At 32.3% G+C, this 26,474-nt stretch overlaps 1 protein-coding gene across 1 annotated transcript in view; it reads left to right on the forward strand.

Moving 5' to 3' along the window:
- LOC132721185 (centrosomal protein of 164 kDa-like) overlaps positions 1 to 26,237 on the forward strand; it is a 56,017-nt gene extending 29,780 nt beyond the window's left edge. The window contains exons 21-34 of the mRNA XM_060705445.1: positions 4,104 to 4,187; positions 4,481 to 4,549; positions 5,268 to 5,461; positions 6,952 to 7,136; positions 8,666 to 8,804; positions 9,203 to 9,353; positions 9,916 to 10,080; positions 11,009 to 11,150; positions 12,731 to 12,943; positions 13,602 to 13,668; positions 19,565 to 19,653; positions 20,145 to 20,220; positions 24,280 to 24,552; positions 25,592 to 26,237. Of these exons, the coding sequence (XP_060561428.1) occupies positions 4,104 to 4,187; positions 4,481 to 4,549; positions 5,268 to 5,461; positions 6,952 to 7,136; positions 8,666 to 8,804; positions 9,203 to 9,353; positions 9,916 to 10,080; positions 11,009 to 11,150; positions 12,731 to 12,943; positions 13,602 to 13,668; positions 19,565 to 19,653; positions 20,145 to 20,220; positions 24,280 to 24,552; positions 25,592 to 25,727 (1,983 nt within the window). The 3' untranslated portion in view covers positions 25,728 to 26,237. The remainder of the gene's footprint in view (positions 1 to 4,103; positions 4,188 to 4,480; positions 4,550 to 5,267; positions 5,462 to 6,951; positions 7,137 to 8,665; positions 8,805 to 9,202; positions 9,354 to 9,915; positions 10,081 to 11,008; positions 11,151 to 12,730; positions 12,944 to 13,601; positions 13,669 to 19,564; positions 19,654 to 20,144; positions 20,221 to 24,279; positions 24,553 to 25,591) is intronic.
- The last annotated feature ends 237 nt before the right edge of the window (positions 26,238 to 26,474 follow it).

Here is a 26,474-nt window from a genome sequence, read left to right on the forward strand (position 1 = left end):
ACAAAGTTATGCCTCTTGCTCATAGGTATATCTCTGAAGTTGATACTTCCATGGTATTTTGGTCCCACAGTCTCACCAATTTACGTGTCTTTTAAAGACCAAACAAAATATTGCTCTGTTTTGGGGCAGATTTAAAAACTAGTCAATTAACCATTCTGAATATATTATAACAAACATGTAAAAATGACTAAAAGTTGACCGTATTTATGTCACTGATTAATTGATTGAATACTGACAACTGAAGGTCATTCTAGTTTCTAAAAGTCGTCATGTGTCCTGATTTATTAGAATTAATCAATGTGTTTACTATCTAAACATTATGAAATGGTTCGTAAATCAGTAACACTATGCCTATATGTGATATTTTAGTCATATTTTATGTTTTAATGTTATATGATAGTACCTATTATATGTGATATTATGACAGTTTCTGGAATATGAGCAGTTATTGGAGAAACACCAGCTGAATTATATAAATACGGTCAAACTCAAGGTGACATGTTCTTAAAATGTATTATACATTTTGTATTATATTATATTCATACCTATTGTTCATAATTGTATATTTTATATCTATTTTAATTTCTATATATTATTTTTTCATCATTTTAAGTGCTTCAGATACTTTGTTCCCATGCCTTGAGACTTTTAAATGTATTTCTAATACACATACATTGTATTTCTGTAAACAAAATTAATCAATCAATCTTCACATCCTGATTAACCTGCTGTATTAAATGGACTTGTCCTACTTTGTATATTGAAAAGTCTATTGTAAGTTTTAAGTAATTTCAATATAAAAATACTAGATTAAATGTTAACCTGTAGTCCGATGTCACCAGGAATAGCTGGCACATCTACACTGTCTGATTATGGTCTCCACTGTTTGTTATTCAGTTAGTACCAATACATATTTTAAAATTTTCTCTAAAACTGATGAATGGTTTTGTCCAGATTTAATGATGGACAAGTCCATTTATGGTATTTAGCATGGTACCATTTAAGCATTTAGCATGAAAGACTGTATTGACTGTATACAGGCAACTATGGTTTACCTATGTTTCAAGCGTAAAACTGTAAATATTGTCTGACCTAACATTTTTACTATTGGTTTTGCTTTGTTTTAGCATTTTCATATGTCTATATTACTTTTAATTTAAAGCAGAGAATTTTTTTTTTTACAAATTGAGCCGTGTTTGAAGGAAGAAAACAATTATAATTTTATTACACATGTGTAAGTTATATTCCTGATAACACACCTCTAGCTATCACCATGTACTGTAAGTAAGTACTATTACAGCTTAGCATCAAACATTCACGTGGGTCTAATTTTAAAAAAATGATACCAGATATTAGGATGGCTTATTAAACCACATGACATAAAAAAATATCTCATAATGGCTTAAATATTAACAATATTGCTTCCTTAACATTTCAAGTTATTAATTTTATTGAATTATATTGCAAACTGAGGCTTTGTTTAGTTGTAAACTATACAAAATTTATATTAAAAGTGGAGTTTTTTTTTTCTCAGTACAGTTGACTCTCAATAAGTCGAAATCGCTTTACTCAAAATTCCGCGTTAGTCGAAGAATTTCTAAAGTCCCGTCAAATTTCCTTCTTTAACTTTGTATTTTAACTCCGCTTAGGTCAAATTTTGACTTACCGAGACTCCTGTTTAGTCGAAAAGAAAATTTGGTCCCGTCAATTAAAATCAAACATATTTTCATTTCAATAAGTCGAAGTGTGAAAACAGCCGACTGATCAAAGGTCGGCGACATCAAGGCAGGACGTTGTCACTCGTGATTCACACGTTTCATAGTAATTTTAATTGCCGGTCATCATGTATTATTTAAAAAGTGGATTTAATCGGTTTCAGCGCTTAATTGATTTTAACAGTTAGATAACTAATTTAAGTTTTAATTAATTTAAGTGTAATTAAGTTTACCTGCAGACTAGTCTTACACATTTCTATTAGAAAGTTGACTCGTTCCAGTCTAACAGGCTTTAGTCAAATAACAGCCTAGATATCAAGGAAAACGACATTTGTTTAATTAATTTTCCGTCATATTGCATACATTAATAACTACCTGTTGACGATAGTTGATACTTTCGTTTTCGTCCGATGATCAATTCACTTCAAATATTAGATAAATTGTTGTTGAAGTAAATGTGTTATTGTGCTTTTATTGTAATGAATTGTCGTGAGTGCTTATTAAAACATGTGCATTGCCGTTGTCAACAATAACAAACCTACTTCTTTGCACATTCAGTAGGCACATGTATATACATGTACGAATGTCAACGTAATGGTAGCAGATTCACTTTACTCGAATTCCGTTTCTCTCGAAGTAAAATGCCACGTCCCTTGGATTTCGAGTTACCGAGAGTCAACTGTATTTAATAGGTCAAAAACTGTCATATATGATGGTATAATGGTGTCTGAAAGTTTTTTTTTTTAGAGATTTACAATTTTTTTTAAACTCCCTAAAACAATTTTTTGTTATAGAAAAAAGTTTAGTATTAGCCAGATATTAAGTAGCTATAAATTAATCAATGGAATGTCTAAGTATTTCTGGAGCACTTTTGTTCTGTTTTTTATTTTGTTTTTGTATAACCTATGTTAAAGTTATGTTATATTTTCTTTTTTTTTCTGTTATGGATAGTTATTATAAATTTTGCATTTTTTACATGCCTTGTATACCATTTCATTAAAACTTTATACATATAACCTTTTAATATACTCTATATATAATATACTGTATGTATAAAAGTGCATCAATGCTTAACCTGTTGAGTACATGTATCTTTTTGATTTTATTGACATGTATAAAGTGTAAAGTCCAGACTGACATTCGTGTCTTTCAAAAAGACCTTCAGAACAAAAAGCCGCAAATGACTGGGTGCCTCTTACAGTATCAAGATTTTAAGATTTTCAAATTATCTAGTATACCATCATAACTAATAAATATGAGAGCCATGTCATGACAAAACCAACATAATGGGTTTGCGACCAGCATGGATCCAGACCAGCCTGCACAGATGCGCAGGCTGGTCTGGATCCATGCTGGTCGCAAACCCATTATGTTGGTTTTGTCATGACGTGGCTCATTATATACTTTATGAAAGAGTAACAACTTATACAACTTATTATATCATATCGAGTCATCGAGAATTCTTTATAAATTATGATAATTACTTTTTTCTGCTACGTTAAATATATAACTTGTAGGACATTTTTGGTCTCAATCCATAAAATTTTAATAATAACAGAATGATTTAATTGAATAAAAAGGATTTTCTTAATTTTCTTTCTGTTATATTAACCTTAAACAAGTCAAACTATTTTGATAGTGTTTGTTGTTTTATACAAGATATTATGTTCTTTTAAATGATGTATATAAAATATTTAACTGTAGAGATGCTACCTACAGTGATGGTATACCTATACCAGTATTAAACTTGTCTAGTCTGTATAATTGTAAAATATCTAACCAGACTGTGAACAAATTACTTCTCAAATTAAAGTATTTTTACTGAAACCCCTGAAAAAAAGCAACATAGTTCCAAATTAAGTATGAATCAAACCAGGGACTAACGGAACCATTTTTTAGAGAAAGCTATCTGGGTACCTTACGTGGGTATATGCTTACCGTGTTTCTGTGTGTACTGAAATAATGCTAGGAGGAGCTCCTGAATATTCTTCCTTCTGGGATAGCTGAAAAGTTGCCATGTAATCTCAGCGGTGTTGATTAGACTAAAAGCAAAAACAGTTTCAAATTGTAATAAACAGCTATAATAATGTGTAAGGTTAATATATGAACCAACATCATCAAAAATTATGTTCGTGTTTTGAGATAATGACATTTGTGTTTCTTAAATACTTGTTGCCTTGTTTTTAACATCAAAGATGTATTGTCTGTAACTTATGAAAATTATGATTTTCCTTCTGAAATTAGTGTTTGTTTATATTTCTGACTTTGATGTAATGTTTGTAAATAAGGAGTCAAATATCCCTGATACATCTCCAAAATATATCAGGGTCTTTTACTACTGTATTCTTATGTTTAAATCTCATGGTCTATGTTTTGTGTATTTCAAAGGAGGAGGAGCTTCAAGAGAAGAGGGCGGAGTTTGAGAGAAAGAAGGCGGAGATAGAAAAATCAGTCAGAAATCTGGAAACTCAGGTTGGTAAATGTTAAATTCATGATCAGGGTCTGTTTACTATTGTTTGAAATATATAAAAAAGAAGTTTTTCTAAAGCGCTTAGCAAAATAATTACAAACAACATTCTTAATTTGAAAAGTAAAATTGTCTGGGGAATGTTACCTTACTCTTGAAGAGCATTGTTCGGATACTGTACAGCTTAAAAAAATCCTGTAAAATTAAGGTTTTATTAAAAAGTAGAAAGTAGGTCTTGAAAGTAATTTATTCAGTTTTTTCCTGACTATTCAGACTGATATATTTTTTATAATGTTAGGAAAGAAAACTGGAGGAGAAGAGGCGTAGATTGAAAGAAGACAAGGAGAAATTTGAAGAGGAAACTGAGGTAATCTTTAGAGATGTTGAAATATATTGGTATATCATTGCATAGCAAAATACAAAGATATGCATTAGGTTTATATACCATTTCCACTGGAATAGACTATACTGGCAAGCATACTAAATCCTATATAATGTTATATGTTTATATATATTTAGAAACACATTGAGCAATATACCAAGCATGCCTGTTTGGTATATTTACCATCACTGCTATAGTTATTCATTTCGGCGAGCAAAAAAACATTTTCCTATCAAGTTTTCTATTTTATTAGCTCAATACATGCATTGATGCAGCAGTCTCTAACAGAATATCATAACATTTTGACATATTCCTTGCTTGGTTAAATTAGATAAATATATAAAAATGTAAGAACAGTGTAACAGTTTGGCAACTTATTCTTAAATAAATTGATTTTGTAAATTGTAGATTGATTGATAGTTGATATAGTTTTTTCATAGAGACAATCTTTAGTGATATCTATCTTCTATCTTCCGTTAATGTCAAACCCCTCGCGGGGACGTAGACATGTAACTAGACATGATATTAGAATTGTTTTAAAGAAAATGTTAATAACATGATATTTGTAGCATTGTCATGTATAAAGAAACTCAATCACAAAATTTATTATTTTAATTAGTGTACCATTTTTCATTTTCTTCGAAGCAGTATTAATTTCTTTTGTTTTATAGTAATTTAATTATTCATTTTATTATCATCAAAGGAGGCATTTGCTAGCAGGACTGTGCAGCTCAGTGCAAACGAGATAGAGCGCATGAAAGCTGAACGTAAGCAGGTGAATGATGAATTAAAGGAGGAGTCTGAGGCCCTGGAAAAGGTGAAGGCGGAGAGACGTGCCATAGAGGGCGAGCTTCTCAAGATGAAATTAAGCCGCGATACAAATGCTAGAAAACTGAAGTAAGTTACACAGATGATTAAAGTTATACAGGAGGTCTTCCTCCACAAGAAAGTTGTCATTTGACCATTTAAGTGTCAGTATTACATAAAACACAACTAAACAATGTTACATTGAAAAGTTGGTGTAAAACATCCCTGCAGGGAAAAAACTAAGGAATTGAAGATCATTTTAAGATATTAAGGATATTAGTTAAAAATTAGGAGGCTTCAATAAGATATAGAATATCCCGAACAATTTGATAAATTACAGTATAGCCTGTGCAGAGTGACCCTCTGCATAGCAATAACCTCTTTATAAGTATATTTTATTTCAAGTACCTCATTTTAACCCTTATCATGCCAACACCGAGATATCTCGGATTTCATGTCCTTGCCACAGCAGCCGACACCGAAATATCACGGATCTGTTAGTAATCCAATACACAACGGGGAATACACAAATCAGCAATGTCATACTGATAAGAAATAATTACCAGTGAATGGGGGAGAAGATATCTTAATTGTTCTATAATCTGGGGTCAAGTTAAACATAAATAATCCAGGATGGTGCGAATGTTTTCAGTTTTATTCATTTGTAAAAAGTTCAGAAAAATGACAGAAGGGCAAAATAGACAAATGCATGTGCAAGATGTCTTAGAACAATTGTTTGATGATGAAAAAATACATAATTCTAGTTCTTGTTCTAGTAGCACTGATAATTATTTTGATCAGTCAGAAAATGAGCAGGAATATATTGAGGATTTATTACATAATTTGCTTAATAATTTTTGTTCTTTTTTACATTTCTTATGATATTTGTATGCAAATTTATAAAATAAAACTCAATGAAATAAAATAATTTTTATATCATTAAGTAGATATTTTAATCTTCTTTTAAAAAATGTATAGGTTTACGTATCAAATAAAAATAATAAGGTAGAACGAGAGGTTTAAATCACCTAACCCCAATTAACCTTAACTTACATAAATTAATTCGGCACTGCAGGTAGTTAGCAGTGGTAGTTTACTCGGCATGATAAGGGTTAAGAATCGGCAAGCATAACACAAAACATCAAGATTTTTATTTTTAAAAAAATGCCTTCTGCCATCACAAAAAAGTAGCTTGAGTTACAAGATACAGTTTGCCTTGTTAAAATTAATTTTAAGGTCCATTGACTAACTTGCTTTCATTGATATCACTAAAATTCAAGGTTTGATTATTGGTTTAATGGTCTAATCCAATCATCTAGTAAAAACCAACTTTTAAAACATAAATTATTTGAAATAATCAGGAGGATAAAATTGCTTTTAACAAATTGTTGCAAATCAAATCATCCTTGAAAACAAGCCTGTAGACTGTGTCAAAGGGAAATTGCTGAACAGATGATATCATATATTGTACTGTGTTATAGGGAAATGAATGAGAACTTCCAGTGATGTTACAATTTGTACAATGTTAAAGGGAAAAAAATAGGTGAGAAGTTATCGATATATATTGTAATATGTTATAGGGAAATGGGTGAGAAGTTGTCTAGGAAGGACAAGGAGCTAGGAAATGTGCAACAGAAGCTTATAGAAGCTGTGGAGGAGGAGAAGACGATTGCGGAGGAGAAGTTGCGTAACAGTCAGGCAGATAGGAGGCACATGATGAATGGACATGTAGATAATAACAGTGATGAGGAGGATACACATAGGGGTATGTACTTACATTGATGATTGAGTTTTAACTACACTTTGTTCATAAGTTCTCCTCTTTATGCTCCAGATGAAACTGCTCCTCAACTGATTGATCTTTCACTGGTGCTTCAACCCCCTTTCTTAATATATAGACTATTGTTATTACTTTCCAGTCTGTTTTATGTAACTATGTAACGGGCAAGAGACCATGCTTTTTGTTGTTGTTTTTTTTTGTTTGGGGGGGGGGGGGGGGGGGGGTAGGGGTTCAGGGGTTGTTTAGGGCCTAGGGTGTATGGACAATTACAAAATGTGCTTTTTTTTTTAAGAACACAAGTCTTTTTTATCTTATGTTTTTAAAGAAGCATACTTTATTTTTGATATCAAATAAGCTTTTACTATTAATGTACATCATATATAAATGGTGTATAACCTTTGAGGTACATCAAAACCAAAGCATGTATGTCATCATGCATCTAGAAACTTCCTACTCAATTAGAAATATTTTATTAAAACTTTAAAATTAAAATTTTAAATGTCAATTTCCATGGCATTCTAAATGTAATTTTCTCACATTCATTTGTTAATGTACACCTGATACCATAACCTTCTCATAATGTGAGAAAAGAAACAAGAAAAAAATAATAACCATTTATCTTAAACTAATATTTGTTACTTTGTGCTGAGGTCACATGGCACTGTGCAAACTATTTGATTTAAGATCTGCCTGCACAAAAGTTTAAGTTTTTAGAAAAGAAGGAGGAAGTTAGAATAAAACATCTAAAATATTTTTTTTATCTGTTATTTAGTTGCATTACTTGACTGTAGTTATTGGCATACAGTCTCATAGATTTCTTTGTACGTAAGCCATTGTGTGCTTGATATTTCTGTACTTTTAGTTCTTTCTTAACTCATGAATATTTCACATATTCCTTGGTTGTCATTGACAATAAGATTATTATCAGCTGTATCAGTTATTGTTTAAAAAAGTCATTTAAATCATTTAATTATTTACATGTTGTTTGTTATTGTTTGAAGTGGAATAACTTATATAAAGTCTTGATTTAAAATAGAATGTTACATTCTTGTATGTTAATGTTATTAACTTTAAGTGGCAGCATGGCTAAGTAGTTAACATGTCAGACTAGCTATCTAAGGATTGCTAGCAATGTTTGTTCAAACCCTGTAAGGGCAACATGTTGTTTCCTTGAGCAAGAAACTTTACACTCATTGCTTGTTGGTTTCAGGATCAAATTGGAGAATGTGTATAGCTAACAGCTTCTTACACAATCGGACTAAAATAAATTCTATTTAAACCATTGGTATTAGTTGAACAGAAATTGTTAGACATACTGTAATCCCCTGTTAAATCCACTCCACCCCTTATCCTCAGAATATTTTTCTTTGAAGCATAATAATAGTTTCCATTCTTTTAAGTTAATAAAGGTTAAAAATAGATTCTTGTCTTTTCCATATAGTTTGGCAATGATTATGATTATATAAAAGATTAATCTTCTACTGTTTAAAACATAATCCATGTTTTCATTCTAGATCTGCAGCGACTGAAGAGAAAGAGTAGAGTAAGGAAAACCAAGGTTGACAATGATGAATACGCAGAGAAAAATGCTTGGAATGATTTATTATCAGATGATGACAGTCTTACGCTAGATCTACCACTACATAGATATGGGTTAGCTTCTTTTTATAATTTGACTATTTCAAGAATAGGAAGAAGTATTATACTCACCCCAGCATCACACTTAAATTAAGTTTTTGTATGCAAGTTGATATCTCTAAAATTACTGAAAGGAATAGATTGAAACTGTACACACTTGTTTTCTGTGATAATCTGACATGATGAGCCACACAATTCCCTTTACTAAGAATAGTTGAGTGGGCTGTTTATGAATAGTTTTTCTTTGTTACTTAAACAAAGCACTCTATTACATTGATAATGATGAAGTTGATTAGGTTATAAGTACAGGTATTAGTAAAAAATAGAAAATATGTGTGTTTAAGATTGTTTGATGTATTTGTTCTCTATTAAGAGTGTTATATTGTTTTCATCTTATTTGAATGTCATTTCAGGTTGAAAGAACATGTATCTAAGGAAAACAATGCTATAACTGTATCTAAGGAGTTTCTACGTAAACAACGACAGTCACTCAAACGTCGTCAGGCAGCACTGCAAGCGGCAAAGCAGGAACTTGTTAGAGATATTATTAAACAAAAACAGGGGGTAAGTCATATGATATGTTCATTTACAAGTGAAGAGAATTAGGCCTGAAATAAGAATATTCATATTTGTCTCATATTTTTGCATTATTGGTATACAAACTGGGATGTATATTTGAATAAAACTTTGGTTCTTAACTTTGAACATATGCTAGGCATTCACAATTTTAATTGTTTGAAATCTATTTGCTAACATGCCAATTTTATAAATTGATATAGAAAATGTTTAAACAAAACAATATTTTACCTACCTACCCTGTCAAAACTTGCATAGGTCTCAGGATGAGAAACAAATATATTTTTGAGACTGACTTAAAGAAATGCTCTAGTACTCCTAAAAAGATAACAGTTTTTTAGAAGTCAGTGATATTTATATAGACTTGATTTCTTAGTTTAAGCGAGTCAAGTTAATTAGTATATTTTCCAGAGACATGAGATTATTCTTGTATTTTAATAACTGTGTAGCAGGAGTAGAATATAAAAATACAAATTAAACTAATTTGTTATGCAAAAGTCACGAAAAACAACCACATTTTCTTTTACTTATGCTGACCATATTTTATTAGACGTTGTCACCTGAGAGTGCACATGTCCTTGATGATGTAAAACAGAGTTTAGAGAAGGAGGCAATGGATTTAGAACGTATGACCATACAGATGAATGCTGGGAACCGGCTTCTCAAAGAGAAAGAGAAATATCTTCACAAACTCAAGTCCAGGGCATCAAATGATGTAAGTATTAACCATTAATGACATGTTAATTTCTTTTTTAAGGTTTTGCCCAGCTTTAAATTTGAAACAGTCCATTCAAAGTTCAAGGGATTTCAAAATCAAAATACAAAAATTAAGCTGCCAACAGTATAAAGCCTGGTCAAACTTCAGTTATATTTGTGAAAATGTCATGTGTTCTTGTCATGACATTTCTGTAATCAGATATTTGTTTGAGATTTCTAAAAATAATAAAAATTTTGTACAATATGTATAAATAAAGAGCAATAAGAGTATAAATAAGAGCAAACCTTATCTACATATACATTATTCTCTTTTGATTTGCTTTACTCAATGACATTATATTGATAATGTGTAAAGAAAAATAAACAAACAAGAAATAATGAATCATGCAGGAAGTGCTAAAATGTTGTAACTTGTATGAAGTAAAGTAAAAGATACATCTGTATTGTACCAATTTGATAATTTTCTTTAGATTAGCCAGGTTTTTGAAAGACATGCTCTGATGAGAGTTGACATTTATCTAATCTTAAGATATCTAAGTGATTTTAATATCAAATAATGAAACAGCCATTAGAATAGGGGCTAGTCATTCTTCATGTCTGTACTAGACATCCTTGTTTTGTACATACGGTATGGGCTATTAATTATTGTTGCAATTGCAGTAGAAAGGTCAACAATTAATAATACAGTCGAATATCATTTTCGCTCGAACGCCTGTGCAAATTTGCTCAAGAGATCAGTAGTTTGAGCCAACTCAGGTTCAACTATTATCACAAAGGACATTGGCCTAAACTTTTTTCAACTTACATCGGTCAAATGATAAATACGTCAATATAATTGTTTGTTAGTACATCAGTTTGTAGAATATGTCATTTCTTTTAAATTCGAGCGAACAAAGTTTAACTGTATGTTATTTTTTGTTTTTCAGTTCAACAGTGATTCAGACCTGGATTGGTCACCATTTGAGCATAACTACAAACCAGCCAAGTTACCAAACTTTGATCTTAGTGATGATGAAGGTAGTAGTGGTATAAGCAGCACAGATAATAGTCTAGATAATGTCCTACAAGGTACAAACTCTAACCTAAATCTTCATTGTAAATATGTCACAATTATTTTGGAATACTTTTGAAATATCTGCCGACCTATTGCCTCATGAAGAACATATTTCACAAAGAACACATTTCACAAAGAATATATTTTACATGGAACACATTTCATAAAGAACAGATCTTACAAAGAGCACATCTTATAAAGAACATATCTTACAAAAAAAACACATTTTTCAAAGAACACATCTTACAAAGAACACATCTCATAAAGACACATCTTACAAAGTACATTTCTCATAATGAACACATCTTCCAAAGAACACATTTTACAAAGAACACTTCTTATAAAGAACACATCTTACTAAGAACACATTTTACAAAGAACATATTTTACAAAGAACACATCTCACATAGAACACATCTTACAAAGATCACATTTTAGAAAGAGCATGACTCGTAGGGAAACACATTTCATAAAGATCACATTTTACAAAAAACACATTTCATAAAGAAGACATTTCACTTTTTATCTCACCTGAGCTAGCTCAGGGTGAGCTTTTAGGATCGTTGAATGTCCGTCGTCTGTCGTCCGTCCACACTTGTTCGTTAACACTCTAGCGGTCACATTTTTGCCTCAATCATCATCAAACTTTGTCGGGATGCTTATCTTGGTAATAGCTCGGATGAGTTTGAACATGGGTCATCTCGGATGAAAAACTAGGTCACAGGAGCTAAGATAGAAAAACCTTGTTAACACTCTAGCGGTCACATTTTTGCCTCAAACTTCATCAAACTTGGTCAGGATGCTTATCTAGGTAATAACTCAGATGAGTTTGAACATGGGTCATCTCGTATGAAAAACTAGGTCACAGGAACTAAAAATAGAAAAATCTTGTTAACACTAGTGGCTACTGTTTTAATCCAAATACCCTGGATTTTGGTCTGAAAGTTTGTTTTGATGATTTCTAGGTCAAGTTTGAATATGGGTCACCTGGGGTCAAAATCGAGGTCAGACTGCTCAAATTTGGATAATCCTTGTTAACACTAGTGGTCACATTTTTGACTCACCTGTTATGAAACTTGGTCTGAGAATGCTTGTCTAGATAATTGTTCGGATGAGTTCAATGGGTCAGGTGAGCAATCTAGGGCCATCTTGGCCCTCTTGTTTAAAGGTTGCTCATAACTCTCTTGGGATTTTGATTTGTAGAGGCCTTTAATTGAAGCTGAGGTCGAATCATTAATGATCTTATGAAAATGCCTATTTAACTTGAGTTTAATGTGTCTAATAAGTCTTAAACTCCTTGTTAATCTGAAAGTGAGGTTTGAAACTTATTTAATAAAAGTTGTTTTTTACTTTCTAATTGAACAGAAATAAGTTCATTTACCTTAAAATTAAAGGCCGATCTTTATTTCTTTATGGAATATGGACTGACATCTGATCTGTAAATGGATTTGAACAATTTACTATGTCAATATTTTTGTTTAGTCCTGTCCTTTCTTCTTACTGTATCACTTACATGATTAGTGCACCGCTGATTTACTTTGAAGTTGATTTACTTTGAAGTTAACTTTACTAAGTACTGTTTTACATATTTCAGCATTACATAAGCAGGTAGACCCCTCCCAGCCAGCTATAATTTCAGCACAGTCAACTGGTCCCTTACCCAGTGAGAACAGAGGCACATTAGATGGTAACGACCCATTAGCAAAGTCATTAGTCAAGATTAACATGGAACTTTCCAAGGTTATACAGAATATAGGGTCCCAACATAGTGCCTCAAGTACTCCTGTACCAGGATCTAATAATCCAGGTATGTTGTGTTGAAATTTAAAAGTTATAGATTTACAATTAAAAACTTATAAATCTCCATGTTTTTTGCATGAATTTCTTGAAAGAAGAAAGAATATTGCTGAAAATTAATCAGTTTTTTGATACAAAAAGGAGAAAATATCTAGTATATAAGGATGTGAGTTATGAATATGTGTACAAATTAGTAAGGAAATAAATGAAAATAAGATATTTTTCATTCCTAGTAACCGCCTCCATGGTGGAGGGGTTAGAGTCAATGACTTCTAATCCAGTTACCTCTCTGGCGTGGGTTCGATCCCCGGGAGATGCTTTGGTAGTTTAGCCCGGAGGAAGGTAGTCTAGTACTGGTGTAACTCTCCAGGAACGATGGTTAGGAAACTACCTGCCTATATGACTGAAATACTGTTGGGAAAAGGCGTAAAATGAAACAAACAAACAACCATTCCTAATATTGGATATAACAAAAAGGATTCAAAGTTTTATTTACTTATGATGCTTTCACTGGGATATTTTAAGTAAGCAAATGTATCTTTTTTCATTTTTTTTCTTAACCCAAATTTATAAATTTTTCCTGGTGTACATGTTTTAGGGGCAGCTCCTCTAACGTTTCATGGCCCCGTTTCACACCCTCCCATTACAATGGTAATGTAAACCCGCAGCACAGGACCCTTTAAAGCCTGCAACCAAAAATGCTGTAGCATCTGTCCAGGGATCAAACCCTTACTTGTAAGCTTTGTGATCAGAACAATTATTGAACACCAAAATTTAGTTTGCTATTTTTTTTGTGGTAATAATGGAAAAACTGCTGGTATGTCCTACTTAACAGTATGTTAGTGTATATATCAGTAACAAAACTTTTATTAAAGCTGCTTGCCTGCAGATGAGCCAAAATATTTCAACAAAATTCAACTTCCGAAAAATGTACTAAGAATTTAGGAAAAGTATAAAGATTCAAGATGCAAGTAATAATTTACATGCTCTGTGCGATTAATGACTGGTTTGCAGTACATGTATTTATCACCATATTTCTACTGTGTGACTAATGCAATAAGGGCTAATTTGCATATTTTGACCTCTTTTGGCAATTAAGTGGACCCTTAAGCAATTAAGTGTTGTTTGCATTGTGTAAATGACTTTCTTTTTTAACTTCACATTATTTTACTATACGAAAGAAAAAAGAATACCAAATAAATTTAAATAGCAAATTTATTTTGTACGAGCATACGCTGCAATTCAGCTTGTATCATAGCTTTTATACAAGTCAAATAGATCAATAAAATATATAATGGAGGTAATGGCCGCTCTGAATAACCAGTCGAGGTATCTCGCCTGATTCCTATAAACATGTACCTAATGCAGCGAAACAGCAAGAAAGCCAGACGTGTCGCGCTAATATTTAATTTCAAGCTTATTAAATAAAAACACATGTGCCATACTGAAACCATTTAACATTGGCTACCGGGTAACCAGAACCGAATGCCAAATAGTTTACCGGCTAATGCAAAAAAATGTGACACATCTGACTTCTTCCATGAATAAATTTTCGCCACAATAAATTGATTAATTTTACTTCTCTTAAAATAAATTTTCGCCACAATAAATTGATTAATTTATCCCCCAAATTTATTCATACTATATTTTTTTTATTAAAGAGGCCGGTAACAACTTTCCAGGTCTATACATGGCGTGATCCTAAATGCTTGACAATAGCATCCTTAATATAATCTAGGTAGAATTCTAAACCTACTGAATTGAGATGTACGCCATCATCTCGAAAAAAGGCCGTGGCCGCATCAATATCCGGTATAATGATATCACTTAAACCTGATGACGTAACAATTTTTCTGGCTAGACGATTAAGGCGTTTTCTTTTCATTTCGATAGGTCGATATCCCCTAATAGCGCCTGACCAATTTTGACGTTGTAAAATATCAACCCAGATTATCACAGTATGAGGAAAGGCTTCCCTTAAATATGAAATTTCTTGTTCAATTAAAAGTCGTAGTTGTACTGTATTGACCGACACAAGGTCGTTACCACCTAAATGAATAAAAATAATAGAAGGTGGAGAAGAAAACAACACCTGCATTTCTATTAGGCGTCTAAAACCACCCCATCTGAGGCCTCTCTCTGCCCACCAGGCAATGGACACATCCTTCAAGCCCAAATTCTCCTTAGCCGCATTCTTTGCGTAATTCCCGGCCCAGTATGGGATTGAATCCCCCAGAATCCAAACATCTAAATATAAATAGACCAGAAAAAACAAATAATTTTACATGAACAGTGTTAAAAAGTGCCTTGAGATACAGCTAATTATGTCTTACTTATTAAAAAGGCTTAAGCTCGAATGTAGTTATTGAAACACCCAGAATTCCAGCGTCCTAACTGTTTAATTGTTTCCGCTGAATAACCCAATGATGCAAGATCAGTAGCTCTACCAATTCTAAAACTATGACTTTTATATGGTGCCACGAGCGTAGAATTAAAACGGATGGATTTTGATAAAACTGATGAAAACTGAGACCTAGTTACGACCGTACCATTTTTGTGACAAAACAATGAACCTTGGACATTCGGTCTACATACTAAGTAATTCTCTAGCGCCTCTACAGGGCAAGGTAGTGAAGTCTGTCTCGGTAATTTTAAGAAAACTGGTTTACCTCTCTGATTAGTTTTAAAATGCCTAAGACGAACCATTAAATAATTGTTGTTATGTGTAAAAGACACATCATTTTCTTGTAAAGAATTCTCACAATGGTTAATACTAGTCGCCACCAATTCACTCACACGGAAAAGACCAAAATATGCAAGAACAAAAATCGATGTAAAAAGTTTCACCTCAAAATTATCGTAACAAACCATAGGTAAAGAATTGCAGATGTTAACTAAAACTGATAGAGTTATAGGAGCACGGTTGTCAAGCGAGATTCTACTTCTATGGCAGCCTTCTAATAATTTTCTGATGATAAAAACTTCCTTTATGTCGTAAAAACCATTAAGTTTATGGTAATAATTGATCCCTGCCAAGTACGTTGTGATTGACTTAGGTGACAGACCTTTCTCAAAGCAAAATGATAAAAACAAAATAATATGTTTTACAGGAATCGGTGATTGCTTTTCCATCCCATATTGTGACCGAAATTTCTCAAAGGCTGATAAAGAAGTATTGTATGTTGACCTTGAGTTGGCCGCTATTCCAGAGTGAATAAGCTTTCCGGCTCTAAACTGAAGATGTGCCAAAGGAAGGGTGGGACCAAGCAGGGTATTTCGTCGGCGTTTGGAGCTAACTCTCGAAACCTGGTCAACTGAAACCGAGATAAAGCGTCACATATATTGTTTTGGCAACCGGGGACATGCGAAGCCTTAATCAAAATATTGAGCTTTAAACAACGTAATGTTAACACTCTAACAATACACATTACCATTTCAGATTTGGAAGTTAATTTATTCAATATATGTACCACTGCAAAATTATCACAGTTGAACCGTATCTTTTTATTTTTAAGCTCATAACCCCATATATATAGTGCCGCTAAGATGGGAAAAAGCTCCAAAACCGTTATATCCTCTGTTATGCCCAACTCATGCCATACTTCCGGCCACTTAGCATGACACCAATGACCTTGAAAATATACCCCAAAACCTAAGTTTTTGCCACCCGCACTATCAGAAAACAACTGAACATCATCGTTTGACACCCAAAATCGGTCATGAAAAACGGAAACCCCATTAAATTGTTTCAGAAAATATAGCCACATAGTTAAATCTAAACAAATATCTTTTTTTACTCTGATATGGTGATGTGGTTTATTTAAGCCACAAATTGAATTGATTAAACGACGAATGAAGGGTCGTCCTACTATGACTGCTCTACAGCAAAAATTTAACGAGCCTATTAACGATTGCATTTTCTTAAGTGTTGTTTTCTTATTTGACAGACATTCCTGAATTTTCTTTGTTACTTCTAGAACTTTAAGCTCAGGTATACGCACGCACATTTGGTTTGTATCTAATTCTAAGCCTAAAAAAGTCAACACTTCCGTCGGACCCTCCGTTTTGTCTTCGGCCAAAGGTACGCCAAGCTCAGACATTGTATCTTTAAAAGTTTTTAGCGCATGCGCACATGTTTCCTTAGATCTGTCCCCTCCTAAAAAATCATCTAAATAATGCAACAATTTCGCAGAAGTTAGATTTCTCTTAACAGAAAACTCTAAAAACCGTGCAAATCTTTCAAATGTGATACAACTTATAGAAGCCCCAAAAGGTAGGGCCTTATCAAAGTAATAATTCTCGTCAAAATAAAAACCTAACAATTCAAAATCACACGGCTTAATAGGAATAATACGGTATGCACTTTTGATGTCCGTCTTGAATAATTGACAGTTATGACCTAGATCTTGAACCATTTTGACTGCGTCATCAAAGCTTGTGTATTGCACAGTGCATAACGCTGGATCAATATGGTCATTAACCGATTCGCCTGGCGGGAATGACAAATGATGAATCATTCTATATTCACCAGGCACTTTTTTCGGCACTAAACCAATTGGTGATACAATTAAATTTTTGATTGGTCTTTTCTTAAATGGGCCAGCGATGCGGCCTGCGGAAAGCTCTTTACTTATTTGAGACTTTATTATCTCTGGATTAAGTGAAGTAGAACGCAAGTTTTTTGAGTCACGTGGAGCACGTGGACCTGAATACTGAATAGAAAAGCCGTTTTTAAACCCACTTAATAAAAACGAAGCTTCAACTTGATCGTAATATTTTAATAATTTCCTTAAAACTGAAAGTTTGACAGGTGATTTTGCTAAACAAAAAATATCAGAATTAACTTCATCTAACGAACTAAGGCCGGATTTTTTTGTGCTATCAATTTTTTCTCCCATTTTTAGAGTCGCCTCTTCTGTAGAAGGGACTGGCACGAAAGGATTTTTGCGGGGGCGTTACAGACTCGCTTGACAGCTTATTCTTAAACTGATTAAAACTGCCACTTGTTGATGACTGATTTTTAGTGCACGCAAATTCTGGATGAGGAGCCGCGCACGTGTTACACACGTGGGCAAATTTACAATTTCGCCATGAGCAACTACCTCTATTGAAATCATTACACGGGTATCTAACGGAACTTGATGGGGCTTTGGAAGGGGGGCGCAATTGCATGCAGCGCCACCACAAATCATTATTAATTTTTTACCATGAGGCGGGTGAAATAGCTTGACGGAGGCGAAACTGTTCGTCGTAAGTCCGCCATGCGACGCCTCCCTGACGTAAAGCGCATTCTCTTATGTTGAACATATAGTGCAACATTTCATACATTTTATCTGCGTGTGCCGACAGATAAACAGACATGTATATTATAAAGGCGTTTGTCCATTTTTCTATGTCAAATATCGATTCCTTACATTCTTTCTGGGCAGTTTCAATTTGACCATTTGCATTTAAGCGAAATAAACTGCCTGAACAAAACTCGGACAGCTCAACAGCCCCTTTGAGCAAAAGGGCTAGGTTAATATATTCACCCTTGCAAATTTGTTGCTTAAGGGAGCTTGGAACATGTGCCGCAATATCATCGTCTGCTATGCGGACCATGGTTAACGGTGGCGTAGTTACCACATTGTTTGCCGAATATAAACCCGTGCTGGCCTTTCGCGGGCCTGAAAGCGGGAGTTCTAAAATATTTTGCGCACCACACCCCTCATTACTATTACTTAAATTTGAGCTTGGAATAATCTGAGACTCTTTAAGAATTTGTTCAAAGTCTATAATGTTTGACCTACCGGCTTCGTTCTGCAGCATGCGCTCATCAACGGAGTCCTCCAACGTTAACGCTGTAGAAGCTGGTCTCTTTCGGCCTCTCGTTGTTCTAGCATTTCTATCCTCTTCCTGAGGAGAAGGCAATGTTACAGCTGTCCTGCGACCACGTGGCATAGCGTTACACAGCAAATTGAATTCTCGTAAAGGTACTATAAGTCTGAATGTGTTGTCGAAAGCAAGTGGGAGAATTGCGCGATTTTCACGTATTTATAGCAATGTAACTGTAAGCGACTGTAGCTCAGTTTATGTACGTATGTGTAATGACATACTTAATAAAAACGGGTACCAATATTAATGTAATACACAGACTATTTCTTTCTCGAAAATAAATTGAATTATTTTGAATGAAAATAATTATTAATATTTTACATTTAAATATACATGTACTTACAAAATATTCATGAAAATTAGCTTTTGAATCTGGAGGCATGCTGCTTTATTGATTTGCATAAAATTCCTTATCTTATTGAGCATGTTTATCAAATGATAATTGTCTATGACTGCCCAAGACCCATAACTCTAGAATGACTGTTTACTTAGTTTACCAATTTAAAAATTTAGAAAATTAATATAAAGTCTTGTTTTACTATCAAACATAAAGACTTGTTAAACAGGCTGCATACACTTTACCCAACTAAATATCTGAAATAGACTTGTCTATCATACAATCTTGACAAAATCATTCATTATTTTTAGGAACAATTTTGAATTAATACAGGCTAAATGATGTGATCTGATTTCTTTTTTTCATTATTTTTCTTGTTTCTATTTATTTTTGCTATATTATTGTTCCCTATTTTTTCAGATACAATCCTCAACATAGAGTTGACTATGCAAGTTTAGTTTTAAATGCTGAACAATCTTTAGAAAGAAAATGGAGAAAATATTTTGGAGGTAAGGGTAATAATTGATATCATAGGATTTGAAATACTTGGTACAAAATTAAAAAAGACATTGATTTCTTAATTATTCAACTCATGAATGCTGCAACAGAGTGGTACCTGTGGTCTTTCTCCACCAGTAAAGTTAGAAAGTTAACATATGACCATGTTAGTGTATGTGTCACGCAAAACCAAACCAAAACAAAACAAAAAAAGTGATTATAGAACTTCGGATTACATAAGGAAATCATACATGGATCAATTTATGCAACTGAAAGTTGTTATTGTACAAGCCTGTTGTATTCTGAATATATGGAAGTTAATATCAGAATTTTCATAGAAGACTCAAGTTTACATAATTTAATGAAATTTAAATATAACAAGTTCAAATGTAGATGTAAATTTAACAATGAATTACATTAATCCAATATTTTTCTCATAAAGACTTTTGCATCAGCATTTTAAAGCAATACAAATTTAAAGCTCTTACTGTTATATTAACAGATCGACGACCCCCACTTACAAGTGCCACAGGTTTTGTGCCATCATCTTCTTCCTCATTTGGACATACCCCTATCAGGTATATTATCCCTTAATGAATAAAGAGAGTTGGATGAAATCTCCGAAAGCAATGTTCAAATACGATCATTTTTATTGCAAATTAGACATTGAAAATTCCAAGTTTTTCATGAATAAATGAATGCGTTACACAGAAAACATGTTCTACATTGTTTTAAATTTCATCAACAAAAAAAAATGTTCATCAATCATCTGAATGTGAGGTCTCTGATTAGAAATAGTTTAGATGTTTTTTAGAACATTGCTTTGAAGGTTTTGTCTTATTTTCTGTTTCCTTACTCTTTGATTTTATGAGACTTTAAATCATGGTCCCCATGTATAAGTGATAAATCACTTGGCATGCTAAAGAACCAGGAGAAGCTTCTGAATTGGGGCATCTTTCTGTATTTGTATCTTGCACAATCCTCCAAAGTCTAAAATGACTAATATTCTTCTGGAGGACTCAACCAGTGGTGAGTATAAATAAAACTTAAAAACACTTGCCAACAGTAGTGTAATATCTGGTCAGAGTGCATAGAGATTCAGGCTGGCCTAGCTGTATACTGGTGGCAAAAGTTAATTACTTTCAGTACTGCAGAGTAATGGTTAAAGGTGTATAGTAATAAATATGTACATGGGTTTCAGACATGATAGGAGTTTTGAGATAAGACGGACATATAGTGTGAGGGAAGTAGGCTCATGGTATGACCAGATTTGAAATAGTGTTGTCCCAGTAAATAATTCACTATCCCCCTTTACACTGTTGAATATACTGTACACTTTGTGATGTTTTTTTACCCAAACCTTTGGAGTTTTCAACAGAAGTAACAAAAGACCTCTGCCACATGAAACAAAGGCTAGACTCATATAGTTAATTCTACTGTTTGATTTCTCTATTTAAATGTTTTGATATTCAAAAACTAACAAGTAGACAGTTTAAGTTAAAAAAATCTTGAAAAGTCTGAATAAAAACTCTGTTTTTATCAAAAAATCTTTAGCAAATTTCATTTGTACGGGACAACTGAACTCAATATTTTCCCATTATCTTAACACATAGAAAAAATTTGCCATTAAGTTACAGATGAAGGTTTCTTAAATCCCTGTCAAATAAAGTTTAAAGGGTAGAAATATATAAAAAAATAAAATTTTGTTAATAGATGGATCATTTTTTATATGTTTATTATATTTTTATTGATCATGCTTAAAGGATATTTACAATCTATCCAAGTTTGAAAGATTTAATAATCCTAAGGTGAGATTTTTTGATAAACTAGTTATAAACAATGTATCACAAGGCAAAAAAATACACATGGTTAATTTATTTCACTGTTTGCATCATCTGAATATGATTATTTTGTGTTTAAATGTTAAATTTTAAGTTGTATTTGTTTTTGTTTCTTTTTGTAATTATTTTTGAAGAAAATTATTAGTTTAAAATGTCATATGTTTGATAAATTATTATTTATCATTTATTATTATCTATGAATGATAGATATTGTCACCTTAGTGCAGTTACTGGTTAACTCCTTATATGATTTAATAGGAGTTAATTCTTTACTGCTTTATAAGTGACAATAATATGACAAGTTAGCAGGAATTATGCTTGCTACATTGTGTTTGGCAGAAATTTGTCTTGATCACTTAAGTTAGACATATCACTCACACATTTCACATTAGCTTTCTTTTAAAACATACATGTTTTCACTGACATTTATTACAATCTTGGTTTCTTATACAAACTAAAAATCTAAATTTAAATAATTTTTTTTGTGAGTATTCGAATATAATTTAGCTGCAGTAAATTATTTGACTGTAAAACCTGAGTTCAGTTTCATTTAAAAAAATATTTTTCTCATGCCAGAAGTCTTATTTTCTATAAGTGTATGTACTTAATACATACATATCTGTTTTCAAGATATCTCATTACAAAATACTCCACCCACCAGTATGATTCAAGAATTAGACCAGTCTATTGATCGAGCTACTGAATGTTATTAACGCATCTTTCGTAATATTTTATGTAAGATATGAACTAAATTATATTGCACACAGTGGAAAGAGTTTATTTTAATCTAATGTGAATTCATATAATGATAATAATTAAAAGCTTGATTTCAATTTTGTCCAATCAATTTTGAGTGCACTTCCTGTAAAGATGAAAACTTTCAAAGCTGATGGTTTTATTATTATAATAATGGGTGTTTATGCAATACTGAGAAACTTACTGCATTATTATAATTACACTCTTGTCGTTTTGTTAATATTTTCTTTCCCATTGTCCAAATATAGCCATTTTAGGCTGGTCAATTGTTCATTTTATTATACTTACACCAGTATAACAGATGTCATGTTTCCTTGCCAGTATATAATTCTGGTTTGTCATTCCCTTTGATCCTTAATGACCCTTGTCTCTTAGCACCTGGCTAATATTATTGACAATATCAAATATATCTGGTATGTTTTGCTTTCAGGTCAAGGTCACTAATGTTAACATAGATTTCCTGCTCTTCCTAATAGTCTTTAATTCAAAGAGAAATTATTTAAGTTCTGGTTGTCTTAAGAAAAAAAAAAGTGACAGTGGCAGACAAGTGTCTATTTAACATTCACTTTGACTGCATCATGCTATAATATTACTTTTTGAAGGGAAAAAAGGAGACTAAAAAAGATTATCAACATTTTGAGAAGTGAAATTATTGAACATTTATGTTTTCATTCCAAGTTTTAAAAAAGGTTTCTGTTGCAAATGAATATATTCAAGACTAAAAAGTTGTGTAATAATTGTTATCTATTGAACACTTTAATTGAATAAAAGATATCAATTCAGTATGACTTTATGTAGGCGTTAAAATTGAAAGAAAGAAAATACATAAGAAAAGACAAAAGATGAAATAATCAGAAAGGTTTTGTCAAGGATGTCAAATTACTTCCGTTGGGAGGAAACCCAGGTGTTTAAACTGTTACCTTAATTGTTTAATTCTTTTTTTCTAGAATATTTTTTATGTTTATGTTTAATCTTGTGACAACTTGTTCTTAATAAAATCTAAATTTATTATCTTGGGGAAATTATTTTGCACAAAAATCAAGATTTATAGTTATATGTAGCTTGTTTTTTTAATTAATACAATTCAGTTATATTGTTTATTGTTGTTTTGTATATAAAAGATCTTGTACTGGTTGGGATTTTGTATAGGAAAGTATATTTAAATATAGAGTTTGCAAATACTTGATCTTTGTGTAATGGTAGGTCATCCAAAACTTGGAAGCAGCATGCTTCGAGATTCATGATAATTTTCTAAATGTCTTAAAAAGTAAAATACTTTAAATGAACCAAGTCGAAGAAAGTAATCTACACTTACAGTCCACATAAATTACCAAAAAGAGGTCAAAATACACCAAAATAACCCTTAATGCAATAGTCATGCAGTAGCAATGTGGTAATAAATATTGAAAAATCAGTTATAAATATAAATTGCACATACATTTCACATTTTTATACCTTTTACATTTAAAATATAATAGGGTAAATAACAAATCAATAAGAAAAAATCAATAAGAATTTAATCTTGTAAAACTGATTTAATGAATTCTTCATATGTGATAAAGGTCAGGAAGGGAAACATTTTTATATGAAAAAAAAAAAAAACTCATTGGCACAATCAATTTTCTTTTCTATTCTTTCACAACATGTTTTTTGTAAAACAATCTCAAATGCTGTATTCAGTAGATATTCAGTAGAATTATATAGAAAACAGATATCTACTGAAATATCTTATACTTTTTTTAAAGTTTTTTTGTACAGAATTTAATATAATGTTTGACTTACTGATCGAGCTAATGCTATGACCAATTTTTGCATTTGCAATAATGTCAGTTATATGAACTATTGTCAGTTGGTTATATAAACTGTTTTACTAGTATATATTCTTATTGATGACATGAATAGGATTGGTAATTCATAATAAGCACTGAATTTTTCTTTTTAAATAACTGACAATTTATTTCTTTAGTGTTTTTTCCCCTATGAAAAATGTACCATAAAAGGGCCTTTATTATTAAGGTGTTTTTCTTTTCTGTTTCACAGGGAACAGTTACGACAGTTCAGGTCAAGCTTGCATGATATACCCGGTGCTGTAAACCCGCCCACAATAACTCCATCAGCCAATGAGAGGCTTAAAGGGTTCAGTACTGATGACCGATTGGCTGAACAGAAAGAATGGTTGAAGAAGTTTCAGCAAGATTTGAGTTTCGGCACATCAGGGTATGGTGCGGCACCAAGCTATGGAATACCAAATTTTGGAACCATGAGTGTAGGACCCACTTATGCAAAAGCTCCCGGCTCAGATGCGGGCTCTGTGTATCCTTTTTCTGTTGTCTTTCTGTGAAAAAGTTTTGGCATTATGTTAATGTGATGATTAATTATAATTATTCACTCACGTTGATTCACTGATGTGTAAAAGATACATTAAATGTTATTGCGCTTTGTACACTGTCTGATAACCAACAAATGTATATTAACAACATATTAATTTTATGGAGTCAGTTTTTATTTGAGGCACAAACTAATGATTTTTTAGTTGAATTTACTTTTCTGTGGCCAAATTATTTGTGTTCAATTTGAAAATCATTAATTTTTGTTTGTAAAATGTTGAACCATTAACTGCACATTTGTGCAATCTGGTCAGGCCATATAATTTTTTGTCGAGCCCACTTGCGGTGAGCTTGACTTAGCCACCACTTTCAGTGAAAAATTCGATATATGTGTGTCTGGATTTGTCTAGTCTATATCTTGCTCATTTCTTGATGGATTACAAAATAATTTAGTACGAATGTTCACCATGATGGGGTTGTGTGTCACGGCCAAAACCCAGGTCCGCCACTAAAAGATAAAGGTCACACTTTGGGGCTAGAGGTCACAAGAGGTCAAAGGTCAAATAAAGATATCAAAATTTGGTTGTCTGCACTGTATCTTGCTTATGCTTTGAAGTATTATGCTTAGTGGTCATCACCTAAGATGATGCAATGTCAAAATTTTGCCTTTGGTATAAAGAGGATGTGTTGTGCATATCTCACTAAGTCTTATGTGTACATCTTTCTCCTTGATCTGAAGCTTATAGGTTTAGTTTGAATTAAGGCGAGTGGGCTCAACATTCTGCCCATGGGCATGTCTTGTTGTATTTCCATATTGAAAATCCTGAAAACTTCATATGGTCTGTGTTCCAAATTCAAAGCAGTGCAAATTCATTGCTTTATGGTTACTTAACAATGAAATAAAAGCAAACAAGTATTTCAGTTACAACATAATGAGTCTGCAGACATTTTGAATAATCATTAAATAAGTAGAGGAAAAAATATGTGAATAACTCATACATTAAAAACCTTAACTATGCACTTAGTAACAGTTTAACAGGTGAATCAGAGAAAGTTACAGAACCCGTCTCCTGTTCAACTCCGACACGACCTTCCGGCGGATCTGGTGGCGTGAGACTTGAACTTGATGAAAATGACGAAATACGAGTACGAAAAATATGACATCAGTGATCGGATAGTGAAATATTTTACAGAGGAGAAGTTGTTTACAATGTTAGATGTTTGAGATCGGATGACAACATGTTTATCATCAGATCATCAACATCTGTGTAACTACAGTCTTTTTATAGTTCTCAAACTATATTAATAACGAAGAGAGAAGAGGTTGCATTTGGTATTTGATCAATTGTTATTAAGAACAAAACATTGATGGTCTTCAAAGTGTAATTTTTTTAATTAGGCAAGAGCTGTAAATCATTACATAAAAAAGTTATACATTGTCATCATAGAATTAGTTTATACAATGAGAATTAGTTGTCTCAATGAAAATGGGGTAAAATGTAGAAAACAATAGTAAAATCACAATAAAAGATGTGGTCACAGTGAAAAAATACTTAAACAATGTATAAACAATGAACTTAGACATTGAACAAATACTGACGCTGTAAAAGTCTTTCATCGAAAGATGCTCAAATATTGATTGAAAAGAGCTTTTCCACATTGAACAATGTCAAAAAATGCATTGTCATAATGAAAATTTTCACATTGAACAATGTCAAAAAATGCATTGTCATAATGAAAATTTTCACATTGAACAATGTCAAAAAATGCATTGTCATAATGAAAATTTTCACATTGAACAATGTCAAAAAATGCATTGTCATAATGAAAATTTTCACATTGAACAATGTCAAAAAATGCATTGTCATAATGAACAGTTTTTTAGTTGTTTTTTTTTTTTTTTTTTTT

This window comes from Ruditapes philippinarum, unplaced genomic scaffold, assembly GCF_026571515.1.
Source record: "Ruditapes philippinarum isolate M1 unplaced genomic scaffold, ASM2657151v2 ctg4791_1_1_1_1, whole genome shotgun sequence".
Lineage (NCBI taxonomy): Eukaryota > Metazoa > Mollusca > Bivalvia > Venerida > Veneridae > Ruditapes > Ruditapes philippinarum.